This window comes from Aspergillus foveolatus, assembly GCF_047715535.1.
Source record: "Aspergillus foveolatus strain CBS 279.81 unplaced genomic scaffold BDW70scaffold_10, whole genome shotgun sequence".
NCBI lineage: Eukaryota > Fungi > Ascomycota > Eurotiomycetes > Eurotiales > Aspergillaceae > Aspergillus > Aspergillus foveolatus.
In genome coordinates this window covers 507,827-535,530 of record NW_027396074.1, presented here as the reverse complement: position 1 = coordinate 535,530, position 27,704 = coordinate 507,827, and the positions used below count along the sequence as shown (strand labels likewise).

At 50.2% G+C, this 27,704-nt stretch overlaps 10 protein-coding genes across 10 annotated transcripts; 3 read left to right on the top strand and 7 right to left on the bottom strand.

The window, feature by feature from the left end:
- Window positions 1–2,960: 2,960 nt before the first annotated feature.
- Window positions 2,961–5,820, top strand: BDW70DRAFT_165797 (HET domain protein; the record flags this gene model as incomplete). The annotated part of the gene is made up of 2 exons (XM_073741828.1): window positions 2,961–5,331; window positions 5,638–5,820. The coding sequence occupies exons 1-2, from the start codon at window positions 3,001–3,003 to the stop codon at window positions 5,818–5,820; spliced, it is 2,514 nt and encodes an 837-aa protein (XP_073598546.1). The 5' UTR covers window positions 2,961–3,000.
- Window positions 5,632–7,255, bottom strand: BDW70DRAFT_131462 (uncharacterized protein). The gene is made up of 2 exons (XM_073735986.1): window positions 6,838–7,255; window positions 5,632–6,748 (listed from the first exon to the last, which is right to left on the bottom strand). Exons 1-2 carry the CDS (start codon window positions 6,989–6,991, stop codon window positions 5,964–5,966), a joined length of 939 nt encoding a protein of 312 aa, XP_073598545.1. The 5' UTR covers window positions 6,992–7,255; the 3' UTR covers window positions 5,632–5,963.
- Window positions 7,256–7,760: 505 nt separating this feature from the next.
- On the bottom strand, window positions 7,761–9,298 carry BDW70DRAFT_9335 (class I mannose-6-phosphate isomerase). The gene is made up of 3 exons (XM_073745219.1): window positions 9,071–9,298; window positions 8,920–9,021; window positions 7,761–8,865 (listed from the first exon to the last, which is right to left on the bottom strand). The coding sequence occupies exons 1-3, from the start codon at window positions 9,107–9,109 to the stop codon at window positions 7,792–7,794; spliced, it is 1,215 nt and encodes a 404-aa protein (XP_073598544.1). The 5' UTR covers window positions 9,110–9,298; the 3' UTR covers window positions 7,761–7,791.
- BDW70DRAFT_9342 (uncharacterized protein) lies at window positions 9,201–10,531 on the bottom strand. Its single transcript, XM_073745221.1, has one exon. The coding sequence runs from the start codon at window positions 10,253–10,255 to the stop codon at window positions 9,488–9,490; it is 768 nt and encodes a 255-aa protein (XP_073598543.1). The 5' UTR covers window positions 10,256–10,531; the 3' UTR covers window positions 9,201–9,487.
- A 610-nt stretch (window positions 10,532–11,141) lies between these two features.
- Window positions 11,142–13,818, bottom strand: BDW70DRAFT_131459 (putative Patatin family phospholipase). Its single transcript, XM_073735985.1, has 3 exons — window positions 13,428–13,818; window positions 12,516–13,360; window positions 11,142–12,467 (listed from the first exon to the last, which is right to left on the bottom strand). The coding sequence occupies exons 1-3, from the start codon at window positions 13,713–13,715 to the stop codon at window positions 11,369–11,371; spliced, it is 2,232 nt and encodes a 743-aa protein (XP_073598542.1). The 5' UTR covers window positions 13,716–13,818; the 3' UTR covers window positions 11,142–11,368.
- Window positions 13,819–14,459: 641 nt separating this feature from the next.
- BDW70DRAFT_148487 (uncharacterized protein) lies at window positions 14,460–15,495 on the bottom strand (the record flags this gene model as incomplete). Its single annotated transcript, XM_073738875.1, has 2 exons — window positions 14,460–15,192; window positions 15,242–15,495. The coding sequence occupies 2 exons, from the start codon at window positions 15,493–15,495 to the stop codon at window positions 14,460–14,462; spliced, it is 987 nt and encodes a 328-aa protein (XP_073598541.1).
- Window positions 15,496–15,873: 378 nt separating this feature from the next.
- Window positions 15,874–17,509, bottom strand: BDW70DRAFT_9321 (ribosome-binding protein NMD3; the record flags this gene model as incomplete). Its single annotated transcript, XM_073745217.1, has 2 exons — window positions 17,404–17,509; window positions 15,874–17,349 (listed from the first exon to the last, which is right to left on the bottom strand). Exons 1-2 carry the CDS (start codon window positions 17,463–17,465, stop codon window positions 15,876–15,878), a joined length of 1,536 nt encoding a protein of 511 aa, XP_073598540.1. The 5' UTR covers window positions 17,466–17,509.
- A 213-nt stretch (window positions 17,510–17,722) lies between these two features.
- BDW70DRAFT_9314 (aspartate--tRNA ligase MSD1) lies at window positions 17,723–20,056 on the bottom strand. The gene is made up of 3 exons (XM_073745215.1): window positions 19,811–20,056; window positions 19,018–19,724; window positions 17,723–18,961 (listed from the first exon to the last, which is right to left on the bottom strand). The coding sequence occupies exons 1-3, from the start codon at window positions 20,019–20,021 to the stop codon at window positions 17,840–17,842; spliced, it is 2,040 nt and encodes a 679-aa protein (XP_073598539.1). The 5' UTR covers window positions 20,022–20,056; the 3' UTR covers window positions 17,723–17,839.
- Window positions 20,057–20,824: 768 nt separating this feature from the next.
- Window positions 20,825–23,107, top strand: BDW70DRAFT_9308 (tyrosine--tRNA ligase MSY1). Its single transcript, XM_073745213.1, has 5 exons — window positions 20,825–21,296; window positions 21,372–21,525; window positions 21,581–21,867; window positions 21,922–22,267; window positions 22,317–23,107. The coding sequence occupies exons 1-5, from the start codon at window positions 20,968–20,970 to the stop codon at window positions 23,052–23,054; spliced, it is 1,854 nt and encodes a 617-aa protein (XP_073598538.1). The 5' UTR covers window positions 20,825–20,967; the 3' UTR covers window positions 23,055–23,107.
- A 365-nt stretch (window positions 23,108–23,472) lies between these two features.
- On the top strand, window positions 23,473–27,309 carry BDW70DRAFT_157732 (mismatch repair ATPase MSH6; the record flags this gene model as incomplete). Its single annotated transcript, XM_073740403.1, has 5 exons — window positions 23,473–23,772; window positions 23,832–23,879; window positions 23,948–24,119; window positions 24,175–26,564; window positions 26,611–27,309. The coding sequence occupies 5 exons, from the start codon at window positions 23,473–23,475 to the stop codon at window positions 27,307–27,309; spliced, it is 3,609 nt and encodes a 1,202-aa protein (XP_073598537.1).
- Window positions 27,310–27,704: the final 395 nt, after the last annotated feature.

Below are 27,704 nucleotides of genomic sequence, written 5' to 3'. Positions count from 1 at the left end.
CGTGCCTGAGACGATGTCAACCCAGATGAAGGAGCGGCTGCAGGCAGGCTGACGGTCCGCTTGGCACAGCGCTTCGCCGCGCTCTTGAGCAGGGGGTGGAGGGGAATCTAAGCGATGCAACCTAGAAACGCGGCCATGGGTGCTGACGGGGTTGACGGCTTGACGGGGACGGACTAGACTGACTGGGACTGACTGGGGTTGCTGGAGATGGAGCTTGACCAGGGTCTGGATGGAAAGTTGATCGAGTGTCGACGGGGATCTGCCGCCAGTGAGAAAACGGCGCCTGGTGTTGGAAATCACTTGAACCAACACAGAAACGTCACTCTTAATGGCCGCCCGCCGCTGCTGGAAGAACAAGCACCGGATGATCGCCGTCTGGCAAAATCAGCCGTATCCTTCTTGATGGCCCAGGCTGACAATATTGAAGGCTGAAGAATCCTGTCAGAAGTCGGAAGAATATTAGATTACTCCGTAGTCGAACCCAAAATCCTTGGAGGTACTTGTAAGGCTGGAGCCAGCGCGGCAGGTCACAGGCAGAAGGTGACTGGGTCTCCGCCTGACAGCTCTCTAGTCAAGCTCTTGATCTGGCTAGGCAAGATTCGGGCACAGCCGGGGGACTGCCGATCTCACTATCCATCCGGCGTCACTCCGTCTCGACTTTAGACACCGGGCATGTCAGTCAGTCGTCGCTATCACCAAGTGACCAAATCCAGGCAGCCGCCAACTGCCTGCTATTCAGCCTACAGACGTGCAGTTTGTTGGGTGGGGGGGCTACCCCTCCTACCTTCCAGCAATATCTCCCTCGATATAAGTGATTTGGAATTGATTTGGAATTGATTGACTTGATTTGACTTGGTCTCGCTTGACTTGGTTTGGCTTGACTTAGTTTGGCTTAGTTTGATTTGTCTTGATTGGTCTGACTTGAGTTGGTTTGAATTGACTTGATTTGTCTTGCCTTGCCTTAATCGGATTTCGAGGATTTAATTCGGAATTGGTTTCAAGACTTCAAATTGGGGTTTCAAATCATCGTTGTGATAGCGTGAGCCGCGCCCTGATCCATCCCCGCTCCCTGCATACCCGCCAGAGCTTGTGTAATTGCCTAGACGCGCCAAAATCCCGAGTACCCTCAATCATAGGCGTAGGTCTCTGGTCTAGATTTGTTAGATGGAAATATCGTCTAGTATCCCGTCAACCACACCTCACCACCTCGTCTTATCTTCTGACGTTGCAATCGACCTTCAGTGGCGAGCTTGGTGATTCCCAGAATTACCGATCAGAACGCTCGATCTATCGACCTTGGCGTAGAGAGGTGGTCAGGACCCATTAGGACCATTTTGCATAGCAAGGTCTGGTCCGCAGGGAGCGAGCACATACTCGAAATGGCAAGGATTCTCCAGAACGCTCCAAAGTATGGACTAATAGTACGGACTAATGCGAGTGACGGGAGACTGAGCACAAGGCACGGGATGATCCGTTTTGCCGAGGATCAGTGCTTTCACAGAGCTAGCCTTGCGCCTGAATGCAAGGTCTCCAAGTAGCCCGCGCGCCTATCTCAGAAAGGTTGCAACGCTCGCGGTCCTCTCTTGCTCCTTATAGTAAAAGGTGACGGAACTGACACAAGTGAAGCAAGCCTACCAATAAAAGTAGCCGTCTTCCTCTGGGAGAATACCGACAGGCTATATCACGCCAATGAACGGTGCATTCGAGACAGTTGACCCCATGCTTGTTGAAGTACCCGCCGAGCTAGTATAGAGGACGCAACTGGAGTGGATCAAATCTTTACACCGCTAGGGTCTCAATCAACACCGTACGATTTTCCTGCCAATGGCAGTGTCCGGAAAAGCTACCGGACATTGCCGAATCAAGGTAGAGGGAGCGAGACAACCCGGGCTCACTTGATATTGGTGAGACACCAGCAAGTCATATAGGCACCATCCTGACAAATCTCCATACCCCGGAAGAGCAAGGCCACAACCAAAGTTTAGAGGGCCCGTCACCCAAAGGCGATCGGTGAGTCACCTTCACCTGGTTCTCCAGAAGGGAGAGTTAGCTCGTTGTTTCTGATGTCGTCGCTATGCTTTCGTTGGCTGTGATTCAGGACTCCTCTTTACACCCCACCAGGCACAGTTGGATGACCAGGCTGGATGCGCGCCAGCTGTCCAAAGTCGGAGCTCATGCTGATCAGAGTGCGAGCGATAAAGGGCCGATAGTGGGTAAGGGGTTGAGGGTCAAGGTAATGGTGGTGGGATTGGCATGATCTATGTGTTGGGTGTTTTCTTGGCAGAACTGGTCTGAGCTGAGTATAGTTATACGCTGCGTCTCTGGCTAGAAAATTGTTGGTTACTTATTCATCTGGAGTCCTTCATTCCAGCTGGTCTGGCTGATTGCTCCAGCAACCTCCAAGACCGTGAGGGATAGCCTGCGCAAGACTTGATGCGAGCTTTTCAGCGAGGTTTGTATAAATGGTAAATCAAGCCAGAGGGAGCCGAAGCTGGGTTGTAGAATGGCATTTGATGATATATTGGTTAATCCCACCTCTCGTCCTCGCGTCCTCGCTGATAATGGACTCACGAAGCACATTCACTTCTGGCAAGGCGCGAGTGATAACCGAATGATAGAAGTGTGGCTTAGGTCTTGGAACTCCAACTACTAGACTAATATGGATAGACTGTTGAGCTACTGGTGGGTGGCTGGGCGAATAAGATGCGATTCCTTGTCAGGCTTGTGGCTTAGGAGCCTCAGCTCTGCTAGACCTGAAGAACACGAGCTGAAGAAAATACAGGAATAACTGAGCCTAGCCTGATAACTGAGAGAAACATCAGCATAAATAACAACTGACATTTTGTAGACTGAGTCAGGTCATAGTCTATTGGAGCCTTCAAAGGTATGAGTTCTTTCTCTAATACGGACCTAATCAACAAGCTACAATCATACTGACTGGATAGCGGGGGCGTAAGGCTGTGGATTAGTAGGCTGACGTATCACAGATAGAGTGTCATCATGGAGTTTGGCGCTATTCGAGAAACTACAGGCGGCTCTAAAAAAGTCAAGGTGACCGGGTGGGACATCCAGCCTGGCATCGGGAAGGACGCATGCACGCAGTTTGAGGTCATCTTATCAGATGCCTCCCAAGCCCAGGACCCTGGTCCACCAGCTGCAGATGCGGGTGAGCACAGATCTCACTCTTTGCATTCGACCGTTCCGTTGAAGGTCGTGAAGCACACTATCCACGAAGCCATTTTCGTGGATATTGCGAGTGGGACCTTCAGACTTGTGGACCAAAAGCTTCATATTGTCTTGCGTGCTGCTGATGGCGTTGAGTGGAGCACAAGTTTGGAATTGGACAGCAACCGGCTGATAGTTCCAGCGCAGCAGGCCCAACTAGCTGAACTTTTCATTGCGCTTTGTGCAGCATGTCAAAGTCGTTTTGGAGCTGCTGCGCTGCAACTGAGGGTTGAAAGTCCCGGACCTCAGGTCTGTGCCGCTCCATTTTGCGATGTCGGTGGTCTGGTACAGGTTCATGACGGCGGCCAGTTGGGTGACGAACTCGGATCTGAGAGTGATCGTACGGTTCCAGTCGCCTTGTCCTACACGGAAAATGAAGAGCTCTGGGCTGACCGAGCACCACAAAGCGTGGCCGCCGTGAAGGACCTATTGACCAGCCTTGCCGAAACAGAGACAATACATGTTTCGAACACATGCCGAGCCTCAGACCAGAGCTGGAGCATTCTTCTGCCGGATAATATACTGTGGTGGACGCGCGAAATCACCCAAGAGGCTCCGCAGCGGAAGCATCCCAAACCGGCTAACTGGGGAGGCATTCAGGATGCGTGGCGAAACTACAAGAACCTTAAGGAGTCGAAGAAAAGGGCGAGCGTGCTGCCACCAGTAGTCTTGACGGAGGCCCCGCGGGTCCATGGCTCGGTGATGAAGTTTGCCCAATCTGGTAAACCCAACGGCAAGACTATCAACCCCTTGAGGCTGATCCACGTTCAGACGCGGGATGTAATAGCAACAGCGGAACTTGAGACGAAGCGCTATGCTGCAATCTCGTACACCTGGAGCCAAGTCAGTAAAGTAGAGCTACTGGAAAGCGCAACAACTCGAGCAATGGAGCTCGGGTATGAGTATATATGGATTGACCAATATTGCATCGATCAGACCAACCGGCAAGAGAAGAATGCCGAAATTAAGCGCATGAGAGATTACTACAAGAACGCAACACAGGTATTGGTGCTCCTGCCTGACGTGACAAGCCTAGCAAGATTCGACGTGGTATCGGCTGACCATCTGATCCACGTGGATGCAGCTATTAATGCCTCCAGGGATGTCTTGAAAGAGTTCACGTCTTGCCTATGGCTAAAAAGAGTCTGGACTTTTCAGGAAGCCTGGGTGGCGAAGCAATGCGTACTGTGTACTCGAGAGCAGATGCTTGATGGAACAGTAATAGATGCCTTGATCGGCATGCTCAGATACGCAACTGTCGACAGGCCCAGACTGATGTGCATAACATGCAAAATGATAGCGAGCCCAGTCGTTGCCAATCCCAACATAGTCGTCTGGGACGGATGCCTCAGACCCCGTCAGGCATTTATTGGCTCAATAGACAAGTCGATATTTCGGAGTTCGTTTGACGAGCACGAACCACGGCTGCTCACACTGGTACAGGCCTGGGAAGCGTCGAGCGGACGAGACACGGTGAACGAAGAAGACCGCGTCTACGCTCTGCTTTCCTCTGTGGAGGGTGGAGACAGAGTCAAAGTCAATCGTGGACGGTCTTTGCTGGAGGTCATCCAGGACTGTGTCGAGGCAGGGATTGTCACGGCCGACCTCCTGGCCGGGGATGCCCCTTCGCCCCTGCCTGATCGATGCTGGGCGCCAGACCTAACAGGATCAGGACCGCAGCATCCATCCCGGGTCAAAGCTGGCAACGAAAGACTACCATCCTTGACCTGGAAAGGAGGCAGGGTATCAGTGAAAGGCAAGTTCTTTCCTCTGCACAAGCTATCAGCCTGGCTGCACATAGTGCAAACCCACGACTACAGACCGAATCCCATTCAGTGGTCTGAAGCAAGTGACCAGCCTTGGAGGCAGTTTGCCGTGGGAACTTATCAGAATAATTGGATTCTGTCGGAAATGATTGGGCTCGATTTTTTTCTGGTGCAGCCGATGGAGGGGTCCACACAGACTGTAATAGTCTGGGGCAAGAAACTGCCAGATGGATCATTTCACCGGAAGAAAGGTTATCTTGTCCAGCTGAAGGAAAGTGGGATAAAATGGATGCAGGACAGCTATCCGGTTGAAATCGGAGCAGCGCAAATGGATGAAGTTGTGGGCAATGACGATTGGAGGAATGCATTAGGATGGAAAGGCTGGAAATAGGCATATACGATACTTTTTTGAATTCCACATCAAACTGTTCTGTTGGACGGACCTTTGCAGTTGGATGAATAATATGATTAGACAGTAAGACTGACAGAGTGGAAGTGAGCACCTTTGTAAGATGCGGGACCACGTGTACGAGAAATCTGCAGCATTGTGCCTACGTCCTGAGTACCTAATGCCCTCCTGAGTGAACTCATTCCACGCTCACAGTCAGTCATATTTCGCATGGGGAGTTTATATACTCATAAATAGGAACTGCATAATCCATTATCATTATGCCCTAGCTTCATAATCCTGATCCATACACCATACCCGATCTCCAGAAAGCATCAAAGTACCCTCATGAAGGACGAATATCCCTTCCATAATTCCAGGATATACCTTGTAGTCCTAATCTTCAAACCCAGATCAAGTCCTAACGCCGAACCCCATTAGATAGACTCCCATTCCCAAATCCCATTCCGAACTCCAAGACGCTAGTGTAAGGAAAAAAAGTTTTGTTCAGACAACTTTCCAGCTTAGGCCATTAGATGACCGATAGATATCTGCGACGGCGTCGGCAGCGCCCCTGTCTCCAATCAAAGATTCGTTATAAGGCGAGACAACACCGGCCGTGGACGGCGGGGTCCTCGTTCTCCTGTCTCAGACTGAGGCCTGGATCCTCTCGTGGATGCAGGTGCGATATTTGGTGCTGATGACGCTGCTGTGTCCGTGGTAGTCGTAGGTACGGCCGATGACGAAGATGGCCAGTTCGCCGCCGGCCGCGGCCCAGGATGATACTGATGCTGCGGATACTGCAACCCTTGTTGCTGCTGCACCCCCAGACTAGGGTTGTAGCCCTGGACCCCTAGAACAGAATATCCCCCAGTCGTTGGCGTCGATGCTGCCGCATTCCCAATCCCATTGCCGAACGTACTGGTACTTGACCTCGGCATATCAAAGGAAGATGAAAACCTCGTGCTGATTTGTGAGTACCGCGAGGGATCGTAGCGCGGATGGAGGGATTGGTATGCGGGTGGTGGTGCTTCTGGGGATACAGTTGCTACTGAATTGGAGAGAGTTGTTGAAGCCGGCGCGGACATCCCTCTTGCTCGTGACCCTGATGCGTTCCCCTGTCCGTGACCTTGTCCTTGTCCTTGTCCTGCTGCTACGGCGCTCGGATTATACGCATACGTTGTCGCTGTCGATGCCGCCGGCGGCGACGAAGCCACCATACTCAGATAATCCTCCGGCGTGACAGATCTTGACTGGAGTTTCGATGAGTACCCCGCGGTCAACTGATAATCGATCAGCCGTTCCTCGCATTGGCGTATGCGGTCCCATTTGCGCTTTTTCATAAAGAAGAAGATTATTCCTGCGGTGACTGCACGCAAACACCGTTAGCCTTTCTAGCCAAGTCCACGCCAGTGCCAAATTAGATTGGCTTTTTGTGATATGGGGCAGGGGACGCACTCGCAATAGCCGCCACGCCACCCACAACAACGCCAACGACGATCCGGGTCGTTTTGTCGCTGGGTCCATGCTGCTCACTATCACTACCGCTACCGGTATAATCTGCGGTGGTGCGAGAGACGAGGGAGACGGAATAGAAGAGGAGGGACGGCATTTTAGTCAGGGCCCGGCAAGCATAGAGGGTGGGTGTAAGTAAGAACAGGGAGGCGTCAACCAGCCACCACCAAACTGGCAGACAGCTACTAAAGTTCTGACGGAGCTGCTGTCATAGAATGATGCAGCCAGCCAGCAGCATCCCCGCCTTATGAAGAACCTGTGCCCTGACGAACGGGCCTGCCAGCGCCTGCTACCATTTGAGGCTAACCCCAACAACGCCTTAGGCGCAGCACGGTGCACGTCCATCGCAGTGGAAGTATTCCGTAAGACCAATGACCATTGCTCCTTGTTGTCGGCGCCAGAGATTGAGTTTTTGACAGAATCTGAAACGAAGACTTGGGCCAAAAATAGCGAGTTGAGACTCGTCAAGCTGCTGCAGCACGAACACTGATCTGGTTTAGACGCTGAATTGGTGCAAGGGTGTTACTTTTTTTGGGCCTTCCGGTGAGATTCATTGGTTGTGGATGAGAGTTGACGGCGGAGCTAGACATATCACAAGCGCCTGGATTGGGGAGGATTGGCACTTGTACACAGGCGGTTAAGCTGAAGGATCTCAGGATGCAGCAAGGGTCCCAAAATAGTGCTTTTAACTGACAAGTGAATGGAGGTATCTCAGTGAGGGGTTGGGAAAATTAGCTTGTTTCGTTTTAGCGCTGTTGGAACAGGATCGAGCTACAGTATTTCGGTCGATGTACGTAGACATCCTGCAATCAATCTTGTACTCTTGTATTCTGTAGTCTGTACATGCACATTATCATCGAATCACCTCACCACCGTTCCTCGCAGTGTTGGAGGCTGTTACTCCGCATAGGCCCTATACACCTCCGCCCCTTCTTTCGACAGAATATCCAACGGTACACCGGCACCAACAAACCATACTGACCCCTCATGGGCCTCCAACTTCGTCTCTTTCTCGACGACCAACTCACCAGACCCCTTAGCAACGATAATTATACTCGGCCCGCCAATAGCCCTATGTCGTTCGTCCTCACCAGCGCCCAGAATAGTCGCCAGGACATTGAACTCTGAGAATGGCGGCGCGTATTCATACGTCTTCTGCTTTTCGCCCCGTTCACTCTTCTTCCTAGCTAGCTGCGCCTGCTCCATACTGTGCGGTCTGAACGAGAGTATTTTCGCGAAGAGGTCGACGTTGTTCCTGTCAGCTTGCGGGCAGAAACCCGTCGCAAGGACGTTGTCCGACCGCGCCATGCACTCGAGAATATCACCCTTCAGGTACGCGTGGATACTGTCGGCCGGGACACAGACGGCCTCGCCCGGCTGGAGAACCATGTAGTTCATCAGCAGTACAGCAACGAGCGCACCGTTATCCGACTCCGAGTACTGCTGGCTCACGCGCTCCAGCAAAGCCGGCACATACTCGTGCTTCGCGCCAAACTCACTCTTTGGCAATTTCGACAGCTGGGTGACAATGTCCTTGACGCTCTCTGGCGGCAGCTGCAGGAATTTTTTGCAAATCTGGCGAAGCAGTTCGTCGTCAAGTTCAGTATTTGCCGGGACGAACTGTTCGAGCGGCTTGAGCTTCATCAGGGCCCCAATGTCGCTTAGTGGTTTAAAGCCCGCGAAGAGCTCGAATTCAGACAGGGCGACGGCGATCTCGGGCTTGTGGTTTGAGTCTCCGAACTGTTCCGGGTCTTTGAGGTTCAGGCTCTCGGCTACGCGCTTGTCCGGGTGGACTTGGAGCGGGAGGGCTTTCGCAAAGGAAAGGATCTTAGGTAAGAACGGAATATTGTCTGCGAACTTTTCTTTCACAGACTGGCCGATGAGTTCAGGCTTGCGCTTAAGATAGTTTTCCAGTGTTTCTCCAGTCCTAAGGAGCCGCGAAGGGACGGTGGGATATGTACCCATCCACATCTAGCGAGGGGTTAGCCATGTCACGGCCAGAAATTGCTCTAAGGGTATGCACACCTCAGAGTATGTCTCGTTATCAGATATCCCTGTTGTCCCGGCTGTCTTGGCCCAGAGCTGGCCGGCGAGAGACTCCTTCCCTTGCTTTCCCCATGGATCGTGCTGTAGAAACAGATCAGTAAACCGATAAGCAAGTTAGGGGAGAACATACCTTGACACCACATTTGAGCTGAACCACACTATCTGTCATATTTGCGTCGATATTGTTTTATGTTGAGGATTTAGGTACTGATGGTTTTAATGCCACTGCGACGTGGACCTGGATAGGCCTTTTATGTACCTGTAACCGCATGCATGACATGACAGGGCACCATCACTCAAGTCGAGAAATCTTTCGTCATGATCCAGCAACAGGAGCCGAGACCGTCCGCCGTTCCACTCCAAGATTTTGCTTCAGTTCACCTGGGCAGGGTTGGAGGTAGGTCGGTTAAGGGCTCAAATCGGGCGCGTCAGACTGACGTCAAAATATATGCCGAGATATGGTAGAAGTGCGGATATACCAAATCAGTCAACATTTGCTAATCATCGCTAACAAGACATCAAGATTAAGATTAGATATATTCATAATTCATCCATAAATATCCTCCGCATCAGGAACCATCACGGTGGTTAAGCGTCTCGCCGCCCGATGGCACCTCTTGTCCGCAGTCATAGTATATAGTTCCGTTGTATAGTCTCTCCTTGGCCTGGCAACGGAGGTATACTCCTCATCCATGTCATTATATAAATCGTCGCCGGCATTAATTTCATCCTCGTCATACGATGCATAACGTGCTCGAGCCTGAGGTCGTGCTCTGGACCGAGACCGCGATCGCGACTGCGATGAGATCGTTCTCTCCTCCATGCGATTCCCACGCCCCATATGTTTCCCGCTCGCTGGACCAGCCGGAAGATGGTTATAGTAATATCTCGACGCCAATCGACTCTGCGCGGTAGCTGTTTCAGCTACCACGGCGGTGTAGTCTGTTCGGTGAATGGGCTTGTATATGAATTCGGTGCGGGTACCAGGCGAAGGTGATGTATGGCGAGGTGGTGGTGGAGAGTCTGGGTGTGTTTGGTGGAATGTTGATGTGCTGTGTTGGTCGTAGGGAGCTGGAGATGGCGTGGGCGAGGGCGAAATGCTTGATCGTTTCAGGCGCATTGAGAGACGGCGAGGGTCAAGAGCTTTCATTTTGGAGGAGTTGTTGCGCGATATTGATATCGAGCTTGTGAGAGGGATGATGTCTTCTTCGAGGGTAGGTGTGCGTGATGATGAGGGTTTGTATAGAGCGCGGTCGTCCCTTCTGTCGTACGTGGGTCTAGAGGAGTCTATGTTGCGGAAGCGGTGGAGAGACATTATGATAGAATCAAGGAGTAAGCAGAGTATATATAGTGATGGATGCCAATGCTGAGACTTTTTACGGCTGAGGCTTGAGCTGTGCTCTGCCTAGAGCCAAACAATAAAGCCAAGCTGTTTGATCGACCTGCCACAAGACACCCAAGCCCGGGTGGAGAGGCCATGATATATCCATCGCAGGCATGCCCGTTTCTAATTTTGATTCCCACCAGCTTGTTTGTTAATCACTCCAGGGACACCAAGGTGCATGAGACCCTGGTAAAACCACGCAAGCCGGCGCATTTGCCATTGTTGCTGTTACAGCATCGAGACGAGAAATAGCCGCCGTGCTGAGACTGAGCGAGCGGGGGGCTGCATTAGAGCACGGTTAGTGCGGATGATCCTAGGTAAAGTTCCATTAATAGCTGGATTGATCTATATTAAGTCCCTTGGGGTAAGTCAATTAATTAATGTGCATAGGGAATGCTGGCTAATTTGGTTGTCAATTTTAGAACAGTCGTTTGCTTACCCTTGATGCCCTACCTCCAACACCTGCTAACTACGTAACGAGCAGACTTAATCAGTCTCCAACCGCAAACGCTATATTTAGTCAAATTAGCGGAGTTTTTGGTCTCGTTAAGTGAGTAATAGCATTTACCATATTTGTCCTAATTATACCAGCGACTGCTACAAAGGTGGCCGACGGAAGCCTCTCTAGCCATTTTATATCTAGTGCGTAGTAATAGTCTATAATACCAAGCACCCTGTTTGCGCTTAAGCCAACGCAAAATGCGTCGAAGTTGCGCCCAATAACGCCGTCATGCATATCCTCCCAATCATGAAGGAGTGTTGGAATGATCCAATATCAGATGCAGAACAAAAATACGACCGCCATAATCCAACCCAGACGCCACCTGCCCCTGTAAGGATATCAACAGAAGCAAAAGCAACCATCGTAAATCACGTAAACATGCGTCATGAGTCGTATCAGCGATGTGTAAGCACCAGTAGTCTTCCTCATATATCCAGATGAAGCGCTGATCATGCAGCAACGGAGTAAAAATCATACATTTCATGTCGCAACATAATGAACTGGCACCAAAATCAGTGCTTTGGCCCATCAGTCGTCCTGAGTCATACGCGGGCCGGGGAGCTTGACAGCGCTGGTTGCGAGTTTCCCCTATCTGTTTGAAGCAAGCCCAGGCGGGTGGCAGGATCTTCAGGACGACCAGAGCGAGGTGGTGATGAGGACGGGGAAGATGACGAGCATGAAGGAAGTTTGGAACATTCAACGCTGCATTCCGGGTCCGGTGAGAAGAAGTTGCTCTCACGATACGAAGCGAAAGACGGCGTGGTTCCGCGTTCACTGCTCGAAACAAGCTCCAACCCTCTGGGTTCAAACCCACGGGGGTGTACCCACGCCCAGTCCATGTCCTCTTTCAATTGTGTGGACTCAAAGCTATGAGATAGCGATCTCCCGGCCTTGGCTAGACTTGGTCGGCTCATCCGGCTTGAAGCCCCTTTCCTCCTCTCGATCTCGTGATTATAGGAACCTCTCCTCCTCCGACCTCGGTCTGTGCTGCCGTCGTGTGAATGCTGGAAAACGGCGTTCGCCATGAGTTGTTCCTGGCTATGGCTCAAAGCGACCCTAGCACGCATTTTCTGAATAGCAGAGTCCAATGCTAACTCGATTGCGCAGTGATTCCGGATGCGTGCAAGCTTCGGCCATGTCGCTCGCTCTCCACAGAGGCATGCCTTTAGCATAAAATCAGTGGTGGGGTTCTTCAATAATCGAGGGAAGTGCGCATAAAGAATCTCAGGATAGATGTTGATGTCTCCAGAGTACTTCTGGTTCATAATCGAGATTGACTTAGTGAAGGAATTTGGGAAGACGCCAAGCTCTGTCAATACTGCCATTCGATGCATGATCTCCTCCTTTGCAAGATGTGAAACAGTATGGAAAAGTTGAGATAATCTTGACATCGGAACCGCCACACTCTTCGGCTCATCGTCTTTGGGAAGAAATGGTACAATGTGCGGGTTGACTTGTGACACAATAAAGTGGTTGACGTTGAACATTTCCGACAAACGATTCATAGGCAGATCTCCGTCGACGGAGCCGTCGATATATTGCTTGTGGAGGTCATTCCACGGAACAGGCTCCCCTGTCAGCGGGTCTTTGGCCATCAAGGTAAAGGGCGAAAATACTACGGGCACCGAACATGAAACGGCCCTAGGCGTATGTTAGTATAGTTCTCAAACAACCCCGCAGTTCACGTACACAGCAGACCAAATCAATACGTTCGGGGCTGTAATGTAATTTAGAAGCTTCGGTAGCTCGTACAACCCAGCGCTGGAAACGCAAATGTTGAGAATCCTCCGAGTTCGGTTATACGCCTCTTGAAAGGTGATGTCGCCTAGCCAGTTTCTCATAACCTTTGCCAGGTGTGTGATATCCAAAAAAGCTCCGTGTTTGAGGAACCGCGCGGTTTTTTGCAGGATGTTTTCCTCGCGATCGTTTTCGTCAAACACAGAAAAGTCGCCGTAGGGGAAAGAAGCTAGCAACGCAGGAAGTTCATCCTCGGTGCGAGTGCAAAATACTGCGCAGACGATACTGCCAGCAGAGGCTCCGGAGATGATGCGCGGCAGAAGATTCGCCATCCAAAGCGACTTCAAAACCCCAATGTGGTTCATCCCAAAAGTAGCTCCACCTGAGAAGAGGAGCGCGCTTCGCCCAAAAGCCTGTCTCGCAGCTAGAAGCTGGTCTAGTATATACCTCGACTCGGCTACATCACACCGATTGTCTCCCGACACATCCACCAGAGACGATATTGTTTGGACGGCGGTCGTTATATATTGATCTATTAAATTCTTGGTACCAAAGTGGGTGTGTTTGTAGAGAGAGGCATTGCTCATGCCTCCCAAATCACGACTCAACGAGGTCCGAATCAGGTATAGCATGCGACTGACATCGCAGCTCAGACGAGCTGCTTCCAGCTGCTCGAGGCGGCTCTGTACGAGATGGGGGTCATATTCGTCGCATTCAAAAGTCGCCTTCCAGGCGTTATTATCCTCAAGTTTATCGAGTTCACAGGCACATTCTTTCCATTCTTCGGCGGACACAGCCTAGCAAAGCAGACGAATTAGCGCCGGGGGGTAGTGTAACGCCGCAATAGGCACGAAACAGACTCACATTACGCATGCGCAAGTACAGCACTTGCTTGCGGTCCTCTGTCTCCGAGTGGAGTTCCTCCTCAAACCCTCGCTTTTTCCTGGATACGATATCTTCGGAGCTGCAGATGCTGCCGGCCCACGAGAGGGAATCTCTCACAACAGAAGCCAGCGAAGGCACGGGATCCAGGGCGAGCCGCGGACGGTGGCCATTTCGAGGTGCATCCTTGGTAACGGTGTGGCTGTTCGAGTTTTTACCCTTACTATGCCACGTCGAGGTTATCAGTGGGGAGTCGGGAATAGGCGACATGACAGGTTCAAAAGGGATAGTGCCAGCCGTATATCCATTCGGTGGAGGAAGTAGCTGAGTGAAGGAGTCGACTTTGTAGCCGAAGGGGCTGCCGTAATTAAAATTATAAAAAATGGCCGTCAAGCATGGGACGAGTGAGATTTTGAATGCTGGGGAAGAGAAAACCTGGGGTCAGGCGAACCGGAAAAGAGTCACGAGCGATCGCCGCGCAGGGAGCGGGCGCAGCCTTCAGTCCTTAGCCTTACCGCTTACGCTGCTCACCGTTAAGGGTCCCAAGGCTGGTTACTGGTGCCACAACCCAACGACCGCCTCTCTTGGTTGTGACGTCTGGGGAAGACAACTCCTCAGTGGTTCCTAGTCGTGCAATTTCCCGAAAATTCGCCTTGAAGTTCCCCACATTTGTCCAATATGTCATTTTCCTCAGGCCAATGTCACGTTTGTATCATTTCAACATCCCCTGGGATTCACTCTTAATGGTCTTATGGAATATACAACTACCGCCACTCACAAAGTTAGCAACGTCGCACCTTCAGCTTGACTTTGTTCCTCCACAAAGCCAACTATTGATATAAATGAGCGTTAATTCACGAGCTTCTATAGCAAAACTAAGTACATGATGGAGAAAAAAAGTCATCAGGCATGCGGGGAGGCATTTTCACATGCGTGGGGTAATCTTCCGCGTCTCATGTGAGCCATCTCAGCTCGTCCAGGTCCACACCACACCGGAGCGCAAGGTCTTCCTGATCAAAGCCGTTGGCGCAACCACAGCCGCAAAGCCTGTCTTGCCTGCTCCTCTACACCATCTTCGCGCCAAAAATGGCCAGCCCCATTAACTTCTGCTGATTGAAATTGGCTTCGAGGCGCACTACTAAGTTCGTCTGACCACTTGCGTAACTTGCTTATTGATGTAAAGGTGTCTTCGTCACCGTAAATCACCAGAGTTCTATGCGCACATAGCTGGCCCTTTGGCTTAGGGCAAGGAATCTGTCTCCGTTTCCCCGATGCTTGAGTGGCTACCTCAAGTGAAAGATCTGTGAATAGTGTCAAAAATAGGTTGACGGGAGGGAGGAGCGGCGACACTAGAAGATATGAAATCGTGGTGCCACTTGACCGTAGCAGCTCTCTGGCTTTTTGGCTGGGATCATTCGCATCTGAGATAGGAGACTGTGTTAACTGCGGTATCTCATCTCTCGACAGCGCGCAGACTGTCTTTACCATGAGAAGTATTTCATGAGCAGGGGTGCTTTGGAGTGCATTTATGAAGAGGTCGGCAATCAGCTGGCTTGCTGGGAGATGAGAAGCGATCAAGGACCCGTACGAGTAACCACCGAGTATGAGGTGGATCTCTTCTGAATTCTTTCCGAGTTGTCGCGTCAGGCAGCTCAAATAAAGCATCATGAATCCATAGAAAGAGACGTAATCCGCTAGTTCGGGTTTTGCCGTCCAGCTCGTTCGGCCATGGGAGCCACCAGCACCGCTAAAGCAGCGTCAGTAAATGCAGGGTCGGTTCATCGAGGGGATAATACCGGAAATTGAAGGTGCCAACCACATAGCCCGCTTCAAGAAGCTCTCCTCCGATTGAGCTCACAACCGGATCGTCATAGCAACCGCCGAGCGAAGCATATGGGTGCGCGACGATGGCTCCCCGTACGCGCCATTGAGACGTATCATTCCGAGTTAATACGTGCTGTGGGAGATAGATCCGACATGCAAGCTGGATGCTGTCGTAGATGGATGGGACGCTGAAGGAGTGGGTGGGAGAAGAGAGATATTTTGGCATTCTTCCCCGACTTTAGACAATTTTGGAAAAGTGGGAGGAGAAAAAAAAGCACAGGGCTATTCTAAAAAGGCGGCAATACGCGTTTTACTTATTGGTGCCGTGGGCTGTAATCCGCAAGGCGTTTTCAAACGACGAAGGTATAGTTAATGATGGCGGGGTGGTTAGCCACTAAAGCTTTCGTTCAGCAAGCGGGTAGAATGAATATTTCAGACACTTAAGTACCTCGTCCGCTGAAACCCAACCTGTCTACTCTAGAAACGCATAGATATGACGGAGATTATGCTACGCCAATCTACAAAGGGCTCAACTCAAATTTGACCAACCTCTCATGGGAATATGTGTGGGGCTGGAATGCCGCCTTTGATTCATACTATGTACGTTCAATCTTGCATGTTGTCGTCAATTTCGAGGTCATCAAAGTCGTCCAGTAACTCGTCCATACTGATCTTGGGAACTTCATCGTCGTCGTCGTTCATCATGTCGGTTTCCGCCACACTCATCGTGTCGTCCTTCTTCTTGTTCTTATATAACGCCAACGTCGCCCGTAGCTCCTGGTCCTCTTCAACATCACGCAAGAACATCTCAAAGTCATTCTCCACTGATTCTTTATTGTTGGGTAGAAGGTAGGGATCGTGTTCTGTGGCCATGCGCTTGAGCTTCCAGTTGCGCTTGGCGTGCTTCGAGCGTCTAGGGTAGAATTTCTTGACGAGAATGACGTCCGGAATGGTCGAACTGTACGTATTGGACGACTCAATTTCATCAAACTGGGCGTTGTTGAAATTCGTTCCCGTCAACATGTAGCCTAGCACGGAATCGCCCGGGTGAATGATGCTGCCGAGATGCGTCCTCGTAAAGTATTGTTTGTCGCCACTGAAGTCGGACGCTCGGGCAACCGTTACCTCAGATTGGAACCATTTCCCCCTGGAATGCCCTGTTGGCTCTACATCCAAGACGATAAATTCAACAAGATCTTTCGCTTCTGCTAGAGATGTGAACGGTGATCGCCAGTATATCCGGGAATTGAGGTCGGCGCTCTGAAGGGTGTTAGGATCCAGGAAACTGATTGAGGTACCAATTCGGTTGCAGAGAAGCAGCGGTGATATGTTGCCGAGCTGCTTTGCGAGCTTAATCGGTAGGGCAACTAGATCGTCCTTGCAGATAGGCACAATTTTGGCAGAGTAGGTGAATTTGTATGATTTGGTCGAGGTGTGAATATCTTCGGAAATGATCTGCTGTGACTTTGTGACCTCCACCGGCACCGCAGAATGAAGGAAATCGATAAACGCTTCGGCGTGATTTCGCTGGGCGAAGAAAAAATCAATTCCGTTCTTGGCCTCCTTGATGTTGATGGTATTTTGATGTGCTTTGTGCTTGAGGATGAGCTGTTCGAGGTAAAGGAAGGTCCGCTTGTGAAGAACCTGTTGTCGAACCTGGACGGAAGCCCGCCACGTGTTGGGGGTATATGACTTTGCGCACTCGGGACATTGCTGGTACATGACAATATATATGACCTCAAAAGTCTGTTGGAGGATAACGCCGTCGGACACAGAGTCTTGAATTGTGAGCTTGACCTTGATTCTCCGCGAGTGTGGTTCAGTCCAGATGAATCCCGCATCGATCACTCGAATTTTGTTCAGTCCCTTTAATTTTTTCAAGCAAAGCGCCAACAACTCTCGCGACTCGAGGGCCGCCACTTGCCATGAGTTCGGAGGTAAGAGCCAGCGCTCACAATCGCGACAAAAGTTAAGAACCGCCTCTCGTTGGATGCCTTGTGAGATATCGACCTGAAGTTTCATGCAATCAGGACATATCGTCGTTCCTACTAATGGAGCCCCGCAATTGTAGCAGAGCGTTCTTGGACCTTGTTAGTTGATTAGACCTTTGCGAATGGAAGGGAGATATGCTTACGTCGGGATCTCGCTGGCACCATCAGCCTGCGGTGCCATAGGCACGGGAACATCGATATCCATCTTGATTTTCCCTTCGTCAGAATATGATGATGGTCTGAGTTGAGTCTGGACAAATTCCGTGATTAGAGATCGAAAAAAAAGTTCGCCCCTCATCCGATTAGTCAGTCGTTTGAGATCGATAAGATCACGTGAGTAATGTTTTTCCCGGCTGATTGTGATATCCTATCTTATCTCTGCGAAGACCTAATAGATTATTAAAAGAGAGATATTCGAAGATGAATAACTAAGAATCACAATGAGCTAGGAGCGTGTTGAGTGGAATAGTGTCGATATATTTCGGCAGAGGGTATCTAGGTACGCGGCAGCGCCCAATATATTACATGTACATTCGGCCGTGGTAAGGGATACGACGGCTCTTGGGAAAGAGACCTTTTTTACTCGTCAGTTAAGCGGAGATGATACGTCTTCAGAGCCCCCGGAGAAACCGGGCTGGGAGCCTTAACCATCGGGTCCTCTCCAAGCTTTCCAGTCTTGGGAAAAGCGATGACATCCCGCACAGAGTCCTTGCCCAGCATGACGGCTACCAGGCGATCAAAACCCAAAGCCAGTCCAGCATGTGGTGGACATCCGGCGCGAAGTGCTTCTAGTAGGTGGGAAAACTCTGTTAGTCGCTCAGGTGGCATCTGAAGGACGTTTCGGAGGACGAATTCCTGCACAGCAGCATCATGGATACGACGACTACCTCCACCAAGTTCCACCCCATTCACTACCAGGTCGTAGTGGTCTGCAACGACTTTCGTAGGGTCCGTAAGAAGCAAATCTACATCGGCAGCACTTTTTGGCGCAGTAAAAGGGTGATGTGTAGAAGATATCCCGGCAGCACCGCCTTGACCAGGTTCCGAGTCGCTGCTGGGGGAGAAAAGAGGAAAGTCGACAATCCAAAGGAAGTCAAATCCTACTGCAGCGGGCTTAAACCCGGTTTCAACAGCAGCAGAATAAAGGGCACGACGAAGGTCACCTATCGGAGTCGAACCGCCTGTGAAGGGAGCGGCTTCGCGGGCTTGCATTACGAGTAAATCGCCGTGGTCAGGCTCAATAATGTCCTCCACATATTCAGCAGCTTGGAAACCGAATGGTTGCAGTCCGCACAACGGCTTTCTTGCGTCATAAACGAATATACCTGGCCCGCCTTCTGGGTTCTCATTGAATGGTGCACCGGCCGGTGAGTCAAGGAATTTGGTGATAAATTCCGACGTGGCTGCGGGATCGTTGTCGTTACCATTGATTTTGAAAATCTCCACTATTGGGTTTGTCAAGGGCGTGATCTTATTGATCAGGTCCACTGGGAGTAGATGTTCAACTCTGTAAATCTCCATTCCGTACCGGGTATCGGGTTTGTCTGAACCATAACGACTCATCGCATCCTGGTACGATAGCCTTCGGAACGGACCCGAGGGAGCCTCGGTATCCATCAGGGTTGACCAAAGTCGGCGAATGATACCTTCAACAACCCGCATGACGTCGTCACCAGTTGCGAAAGACATCTCCAGATCAAGCTAAAACCGACGGCATCAGTCACAAGACCACAATTGATGAAATGATCCCTATTTACCTGGGTGAACTCTGGTTGCCGGTCTGCCCTAAGATCCTCGTCCCGGAAGCAGCGAGCAAACTGATAATATCTTGGGATCCCGCTTGCCATAAGAATCTGCTTATATTGCTGTGGGCTCTGCGGGAGCGCATATGCCAGGCCGTGCTTTCGAGTCGGAACAAGGAATTCTCGAGCTCCTTCAGGCGTGGACTTAAATAACAGAGGGGTCTCAATCTCAACAAAAGGTGGTCGGCCTTGCTCCAATTCTTCTCGACAGACATTGCGTACTTGTGCCCGGAACTCTAGCGCTTCGCGTAGCTCGCTGCTTGTCCGGAGCTGCAGATGCCTGTGCTTAGGAGGATGGACCATATCCGGCGCCATCCAGATATCACTTGGAAAGTCGTTCAGAAGCTGGATCTCCTCGAGGACAATCTCCCATGGGTCCCGCTTCTCCATCTCGGCATTTTTTGCTTTTTTAGCCTGAACTTTGCCCTTCACCGTCACAGGACTGTTCGGCCTGAGTGACTTGAGTTGCTCAAAGGACGCATTCTGGGCGGTCGAAACAAGTTGTATGTTATATTTCATGGTTGGGTCTTGTAGCCGGACGAAGGAGAGCTTTTTGGATATATCACTTCGAACTCCGAGATAGCCGTGTAGAGTGACATCCTGACCCGGCGAAGCTTGGGTAAGAAAAGTCTGAAAGTCGTATGTAGCAGGAGGAAATTCGACTATGTAGCTCATCGATTAGCTGTCCTGATTCCTAACATTGCTGAGCCTAATACACGATGGAGCAGCTACTGAACATAAGACGCACCTGCCTTCTTATAAGTTTCGAGGAAATCAGGCGGCGCCGGAGAGCTCCCAGCCTGCTCGTGCAGGTAGGAAGCACCTTGGAAAGCTCTTTGGGAAGAGTTAATGCGAACATACGATCGCGCAACCGGCGCTCTTGTGCTGCGTATATACTTGTCTATGCAGAGATAACTCGTGCGGAGGCGAGCGCTAGTCTGCGCCATACGCGCCAGCATCGTTCCAGCAGCTCTCGAAGGAATTGAAGGATATCCTAGGGCTTCTGCAGATGTACTCCCGTACTCACAGGGCGAGATAGAGAAACAAGCGGCAGAAAAGTTCCGCCCCCCAAAAAAGGACTAGTCCTTCTCTCCTCCACAATATAAATCGACGAAAATCTGTCAAGCTTTGTTTTTCTTCATCCTTCCAAGTTTTATACAAGTGAGTGCAACCTTTGGTCTTTTTCCCAACGCTCGTATTCTAACATACCCGCAGATGATGAAAGCCTAGTGTGTTATATTTGATCCAATCTCTCGTCTTGGAGCCTAGCAGCTCTCCCTTCGGGGCTTAAGGGCTGCTCGGTACCGGATTGAGGGAGAGTGATAAATGCGTTCGGCACATAACCTTGTTACTTCGACGGACGCGATGAAGGCATCTCTGATTCTATAATACTTGGTGGTGTACACTGGTTACTGGCGCACCGTGGCCCTTGAGATGTTCTGCTACCGCTAGCGTGGTAGGCGTCATTTGCATGATAGGGTTCCTCCGGTCGGTTATCCTGGTTTTACTGACAACTAATACATAAATGGATACATAAAATATATTCAATTCAATTGTTCTTATTCGCCCTGCGCCTCGCCCCCTGTAGAGCCTTATACGCTGTAAAAGCTACATACGCGAGTATCAAGAGTTGACCCAGGTCGGGGCAGCACAAGCTGATATCTGCAAATTCATCCTTGAACTATCGTTCGGTCACTCTTCTATTATAGCGGTTCTGGGCTTGCCTTCGTGAGTAACTTGTCCAGCAACTGAACCAGTTCCGCATCAATGATTTTCCGCCGGATAGCGGCGACTGGCGGCTTATCGTAGATATTCCGGGGACAAAAAGTTCCCTCCGGGTTTGAACCTGTTAAAAGGTGTTATACCCCAGCTTGCTCTTCACTTACCTCTGCTAGGCCCGGTCCGATGCGGCCACGCCCGTTCTCACTGCCTTGTACGGCACACCTTCGCTCGCCGGCAGTCAGTCGCCGATTTCCACCCCCAGTATGCGGCGCTCGTCAGTACACGCGGACCGCGGAGATTTTGAACACGAACACATTCCGCCGGCCTTCTTCAGCCGTATATTCATCCGTAAATCGATCAGGGCAGCAAAGATGGATTACGCAAGCGTACATACAGCGGATTGAGGAGGGAAAAAAGGAATGGGCACAATTCGCACAAGAAATCAAGGAGGGAAAGAGAAAGAGCTTCGTGGAGCACTTGGAGGAGAGAGGGCTCATACACGATGTTGTCGGGTGCGTCGCGACTCGTCAATAAGACCAGCATCAAATTGAATACCCTTCGCTAAGCGTTGATATGGACATCTGCAGGGATCGAGACTTGTTGCACCGTGTTTTTACCGAGAAGCGGGTGGGGATCTATGCAGGCGTAGATCCGACAGCGCCATCTATGCATGTTGGACATATGTTGCCGTTCATGGTTCTCGCTTGGGGCTATGTCTGGGGATTGCCGGTTACGTTTCTGGTTAGTGATTCTCTTAAGGCGGAGAGGATTACTTCCATTTGCTGACGTGATAAAGCTTGGTGGTGCTACATCGCGTGTCGGTGACCCTACAGGGCGATTAAAGGGAAGAGAACAGGTTCATTCTTCCGTCCGCAAAGCGAATATGGCCAGCATGCACATGCAACTTAAGAAATTGGGCGCGAGCATCGAAAGATATGGTGAAAAGCATGGTTATAAGAGACAGATGATCTGGCGACGGACTTTAACAAACAACAATGTCTGGTGGAATAAAACACCCCTTCTGGAAGTCCTCCGTGATCTGGGGGCTTATATCCGCATTGGTCCAATGCTAGGAAGAGATACGTGGGTTTTTCTTTTTTGCCGCGCAATAGAATTGAGCTGCTGACTGAATATCAGGGTCAAGAACAGAATGGAGCGGGGAGATGGCATGTCGTTTGCGGAGTTCACTTACCCTCTCATGCAAGCATGGGATTGGTGGATGCTTTTTAAGAATGGATGTCAAGTCCAAGTAGGAGGAAGTGACCAGTATGGGAATATTCTATTTGGAGTTGGTGCCGTGAAAACAATCAGCAAGAATACTGTCCTACAGGAGGATAACAATCCCTTGTCAGATGATCTAGACAAGCCTATTGGTTTCACGACTCCCTTGCTCACAACCTCATCCGGTGAGAAGTTCGGAAAGTCCGCTGGTAACGCAATCTGGCTGGACAAGGATATGACTTCTACCTTTGAATTATACCAGGTATGTTTAGCACGTCTTGCAAAAATTAGTATCTTATTAACATAAATAGTTTTTCGTTCGCACTCCTGATGATGCTGTTGAGCGTTATCTCAAGATGTTCACCTTTTTGCCTATACCTGAAATCTCAAGGATTATGGAAGAGCAAAACCAAGATCCGTCAAGACGGGTAGCCCAACATGCTCTTGCCTATGAATTTGTCGAACTCGTTCATGGCAAAGATGAGGCGGATGCAGTGTCGATGCAACACCGCCAATTGTTTAGACCGCGAAGTTCAACTGCAGAACCAACGCCCCCGCCTCGTACTGCATCACCCGGCAATCCCAAATCTTCATTGTCTGGTTTTGTCAATCCACAGTCTGGGAATCCACACGCGCCTCAAACAAACTTTGCCAATATGCCGTCTGCGCGGGTAACTCTCCCTAAATCCCTTGTCTACGACAAGACGTTCAGCAAGGTTCTTTGGTCCGCCGGTCTTGTGGCGTCCAAGAGTGAGGGTCAACGAATTATCAATAATAACGGTGCCTATGTGGGAAGTCGTCCCGGGGTCAGGAAGAACGAGCCCGGTGGAGGAATGCCAGATGACTTAACCTTCACGCCAATTAAGACTTGGAATGCCTCGAAAACAGAGGAATTTATCATCGATGGCGACCTCCTCATCTTAAAGTTAGGAAAATGGAAGATGAAGCTGGTGAATATCGTCAGCGATGAGAAGTTCAAAGAGCTGGGTCTCACGGCTCCTGGCTGGGATGAAGTCGTCGGCAAGGGCAAGGAAGAGCCATCTCTTTGAGATGGTCCGCTCATTATAAATTAGTTCTTTAACTCTTCGAGCTTGTACTTTTAGGATAGACTTGTAACTATATACCAGATATGTTTTCATCAATTCTACTCTTGTACTGACGGAAACCTATAGGAAGTGCCTTGGCGGATGTATGATTGTGCTATCGTATATCAGTTGTCAAAGAAGACAATAATAACTAGAGCTTGAGGTCTGCTTGATGCCTGAGTAACAAGGTATCAAGAAGCCACTAAACGCGTCGACGCGTGCGGTCCTGCGGAGTTGATCAATCAACTCATTCCCATGCCCCTTACCACCTCTATACTCATCTTCCCCCTGCAGTTTTTTGCTCGCCCAACTATTGCTACTCAGTTCTTGACATGATTTGATAATAGACTCAACAGTTGATATTGTGCATCGTTGACGCAGAATGGCCAAAGGACCACTCGCTTCATCCCCTCCCGCGGCGACTCCGCTGAAACGGTCGAATTCAAGCACACAGAACATGAAAAACCAAAAGTCAATCCTGGGGTTTTTCCAGAAATCTTCTCCATCTACTCCCTCCACGCGCAATGGGGAACACGCTTCGTCGCCGGCCCAGAGAGCCGCTGAATCCGTCAAGCGCGACGAGAAATCCGCGAAGATCGCCTCCAAATTCACGCAAGACTTGCCGCCAGTGCTGAGTTCTGAATTGGGAATACCAGATGACGATGCGGAGGATAAGACGCAGGTATGATCGTAGCGTGCTTCGAGTTTGAATCCTTCTAATCAGTGTTTGGTTGATTGCAGATGAACCTTGAAGACTTGAAGAAAACATCAAGTTCCCCGTCACGCCGGGTAAAATCCCTCTATCTAAAAATTATTGCTCTTTTGCAAGCCATGCTGATAACTCTCTTACTGCTTAGTCTACCAAGAAAGTCAACTATGTTGAATCTGACTCCGAAGGTGAAGACGATGACGATGAGATATTCCGACCTACTCGAAAGAACAGCCGCGCCTCGAAGAGGAGAAAGTTATCGCCTGAAAGTGACGATGAGTTCGAAGAGGATGAAAACAATGCAGGATACTCCGAGGATGGTCAGTTGTATGAGCGTTTCATCCCAGCTTATGGTCACTGATTTTTCTTTTTCAGAAATGGATGACTTTATCGTGCCAGACGATTCAGACGGCGAGTCAAGACCGTCCAAAAAGCGAAAGAAGCCTGCCGCCCAGCCGAAGAGCAAGTCCTCTTCTATGCCTCCCCCACATGCGGTTGACGAAGACTCCGATCTTATCCTCCCTGAGGCTTCATCGGGCTCCGCTTTGAAGTGGACATATGATCCCAATAATCTGGAGCCCCGCGAGGCTCGAGTCATAACGAGGACTACTAGCAAGACCTCATCAAGTTCTGCCAAGCCAAAGGCTCATACCACCGAACCTGAGCAACGTTATCCTTGGCTTGCTAATATCCGGGATATCGATGGCCATCCGATTGGAGACCCTGAATACGACCCCAGGACACTATATATCCCTCCTCTCGCTTGGTCAAAATTCTCTCCTTTTGAGAAGCAGTACTGGGAGATCAAGCAAAAGTTTTGGGACACTGTGGTCTTTTTCAAAAAGGGCAAGTTCTATGAACTGTATGAGAATGACGCCACAATCGGACATCAATTGTTTGATCTAAAACTCACTGACCGGGTTAATATGCGCATGGTTGGAGTTCCGGAATCGAGCTTGGACCACTGGGCAAACCAATTTGTGGCCAAAGGATTTAAGATTGCAAGAGTAGACCAGTCCGAATCAGCTCTCGGAAAGGAAATGCGTGAACGAGATGGCAAGAAGGGCGGTGGTAAGGAAGAGAAGATCATTAGACGAGAGCTGGCCTGTGTTCTCACGGCGGGCACGCTCGTTGAAGGTGCCATGCTCCAAGACGACATGTCAACGTTCTGCGTGGCAATTAAAGAAGCTATTATTGAGAATCTTCCGGCCTTTGGAATCGCTTTTGTGGATACCGCAACGGGTCAATTTTTCTTCACGGAGTTTGTCGACGACGTGGATATGACCAAGTTTGAAACATTCGTGGCGCAAACGCGCCCGCAAGAGCTTCTTCTCGAGAAGTCAACTGTCTCTCAGAAAGCTCTGCGCATTTTAAAGAACAATACTGGACCGACAACAATCTGGAACTACCTCAAACCAGGCAAGGAATTTTGGGAGGCCGATATTACCGTCAAGGAACTCGATGCGAGTGAATATTTTGTCTCTCAAGATAACGATAATATCCACGCGTGGCCAGAGGCTCTTCGTCAAGCCCGCGACAAGGAGCTTGTCATGTCGGCTTTTGGAGCGCTGGTACAATATCTCAGGCTCCTAAAACTCGAGCGGGATCTGATAACAATCGGCAACTTCTCCTGGTACGATCCAATAAAGAAGGCGTCTAGCCTTGTCCTAGATGGCCAGACTCTTATCAATATGGAAATCTTTGCGAATTCCTTTGATGGGGGTGTTGATGGAACGCTTTTCCAGCTCCTCAATCGCTGCATGACGCCCTTTGGAAAAAGAATGTTTAAGCAATGGGTATGCCACCCATTAATAGATCCAAAACGCATCAACGCCCGGTTAGATGCTGTGGATGCCCTAAACGCTGATTCCAGTGTACGGGACCAATTTGCTTCACAACTCACTAAGATGCCTGATCTGGAACGCCTCATATCCCGTATTCACGCCGCGAATTGCAGGGCGCAAGATTTTGTAAGAGTTCTTGAAGGCTTTGAACAGATTGAGTACACCATGAGCTTGCTCAAAGATAGTGGCTCTGGAGAAGGTGTTATTGGGCAGCTAATCAAGTCCATGCCTGACCTGACAGAATTATTGGAGTATTGGAAAACTGCATTCGACCACAATCAAGCGAAGGAGTCCGGGATCTTGGTTCCCAAGCCAGGGGTTGAGGAAGACTTTGATAGCTCCCAAGAGACCATCAGACAGCTGCACCAAGACCTTGATGATCTTCTAAAGCGGACCCGGCGGGAATTAGGCTCTACAGCTATCTGCTACAGGGACAACGGGAAAGAGATTTACCAGATGGAGGTGCCAATCAAAGTGAAGAACGTCCCAAGGAACTGGGATCAGATGTCTGCTACCAAGCAAGTCAAACGCTATTATTTCCCTGAGCTCCGAACAACCATTCGCAAGCTGCTAGAAGCTCAGGAAACGCATAGTCAAATTGTGAAAGAGGTCTCTAAACGATTCTATGCACGATTTGACCAGCATTATTCCACCTGGCTCTCTGCTGTTCGGGTTGTCTCACAGCTAGACTGCCTTATTAGTCTAGCCAAGGCATCGTCCAGTCTAGGCGAACCAAGCTGTCGTCCTACATTCGTTGAGGATGAACGCAGTGTTTTAGAGTTTGAGGAGCTTCGACATCCTTGCCTTATCTCCTCTGTTGATGACTTTATTCCCAACGATATACAACTGGGTGGCAGTGGCCCCAATATTGACCTACTCACCGGAGCCAACGCCGCCGGAAAGTCAACTCTGCTTCGCATGGTAAGCACCTGTTATCTCTCCATGCGTATCCTACTAACCGATCCAGACTTGTGTTGCAGTAATCATGGCGCAAGTCGGTTGTTATCTCCCCTGCAGGTCCGCCCGCCTAACCCCAGTGGACCGCATCATGTCCCGCCTCGGCGCGAACGACAACATTTTCGCAGCCCAGTCCACATTCTTTGTTGAACTATCGGAGACCAAGAAGATTCTATCAGAAGCGACCCCCCGCTCTCTCGTTATTCTCGACGAATTGGGCCGTGGAACTAGCTCCTATGATGGAGTAGCTGTCGCCCAAGCCGTCCTTCACCACGTCGCTACGCACATCGGCGCATTAGGGTTCTTCGCAACCCACTATCATTCCCTGGCCGCCGAATTTGAGAACCATCCTGAAATAAAGCCGAAGCGAATGAAAATTCACGTTGACGAGAACGAGCGTCAAGTCACGTTCTTGTACAAGCTTGAAGATGGCGTTGCTGAGGGGAGTTTCGGCATGCACTGTGCGGCAATGTGCGGAATTTCAAATAAGGTGATTGAGCGCGCTGAGGTTGCAGCTAAGCAATGGGAACACACCAGCCGGCTAACGGAAAGCCTTGAGCGGCGGAAGGGCGGCGGACTTGTCGGTCTCGGCTGGTGGAGTGACGTTGCATGGGCTCTTCGTGAGACCAAGGAGGGCGAGGATGATAGCTCTGCAGCTATCACCGACAGGAGCTTAGAGGTTCTTCGGAGAGCCATTGAAGCGCTCTGAGGCATTCCGTTTACTGAATGCGCTTGTTTGATTTCTCCTTATTTAATCTGCGAACTACACCGGGTTGTGAATTTTTTTTTTTTTACGCCACCTGTTAATATGTTTGTCTGCTCTGTGCGTGTTGTTTTTGAGGCCATCTTCAAGTTTGATGATTTTAGAGTCTCTGGCGTTCTGGTGTGTAGAGCTACTGTAATAAAATCTCGGGTTTCGACAGGTATCCCTGTTATCCATAAGAATTAGATCATGGCAATTTTCTTTTATTGGATTTTCTGCTTTTACAAGGCCCCCAGGTCAAATAATACATACGGAACCAGGCGGTGCCATCGTCGAAGATGTATTGAAACGAACAAACTGAGCGAGCTTGGTTGATGGGCCCCGAAGTGCGACAAAAGAGA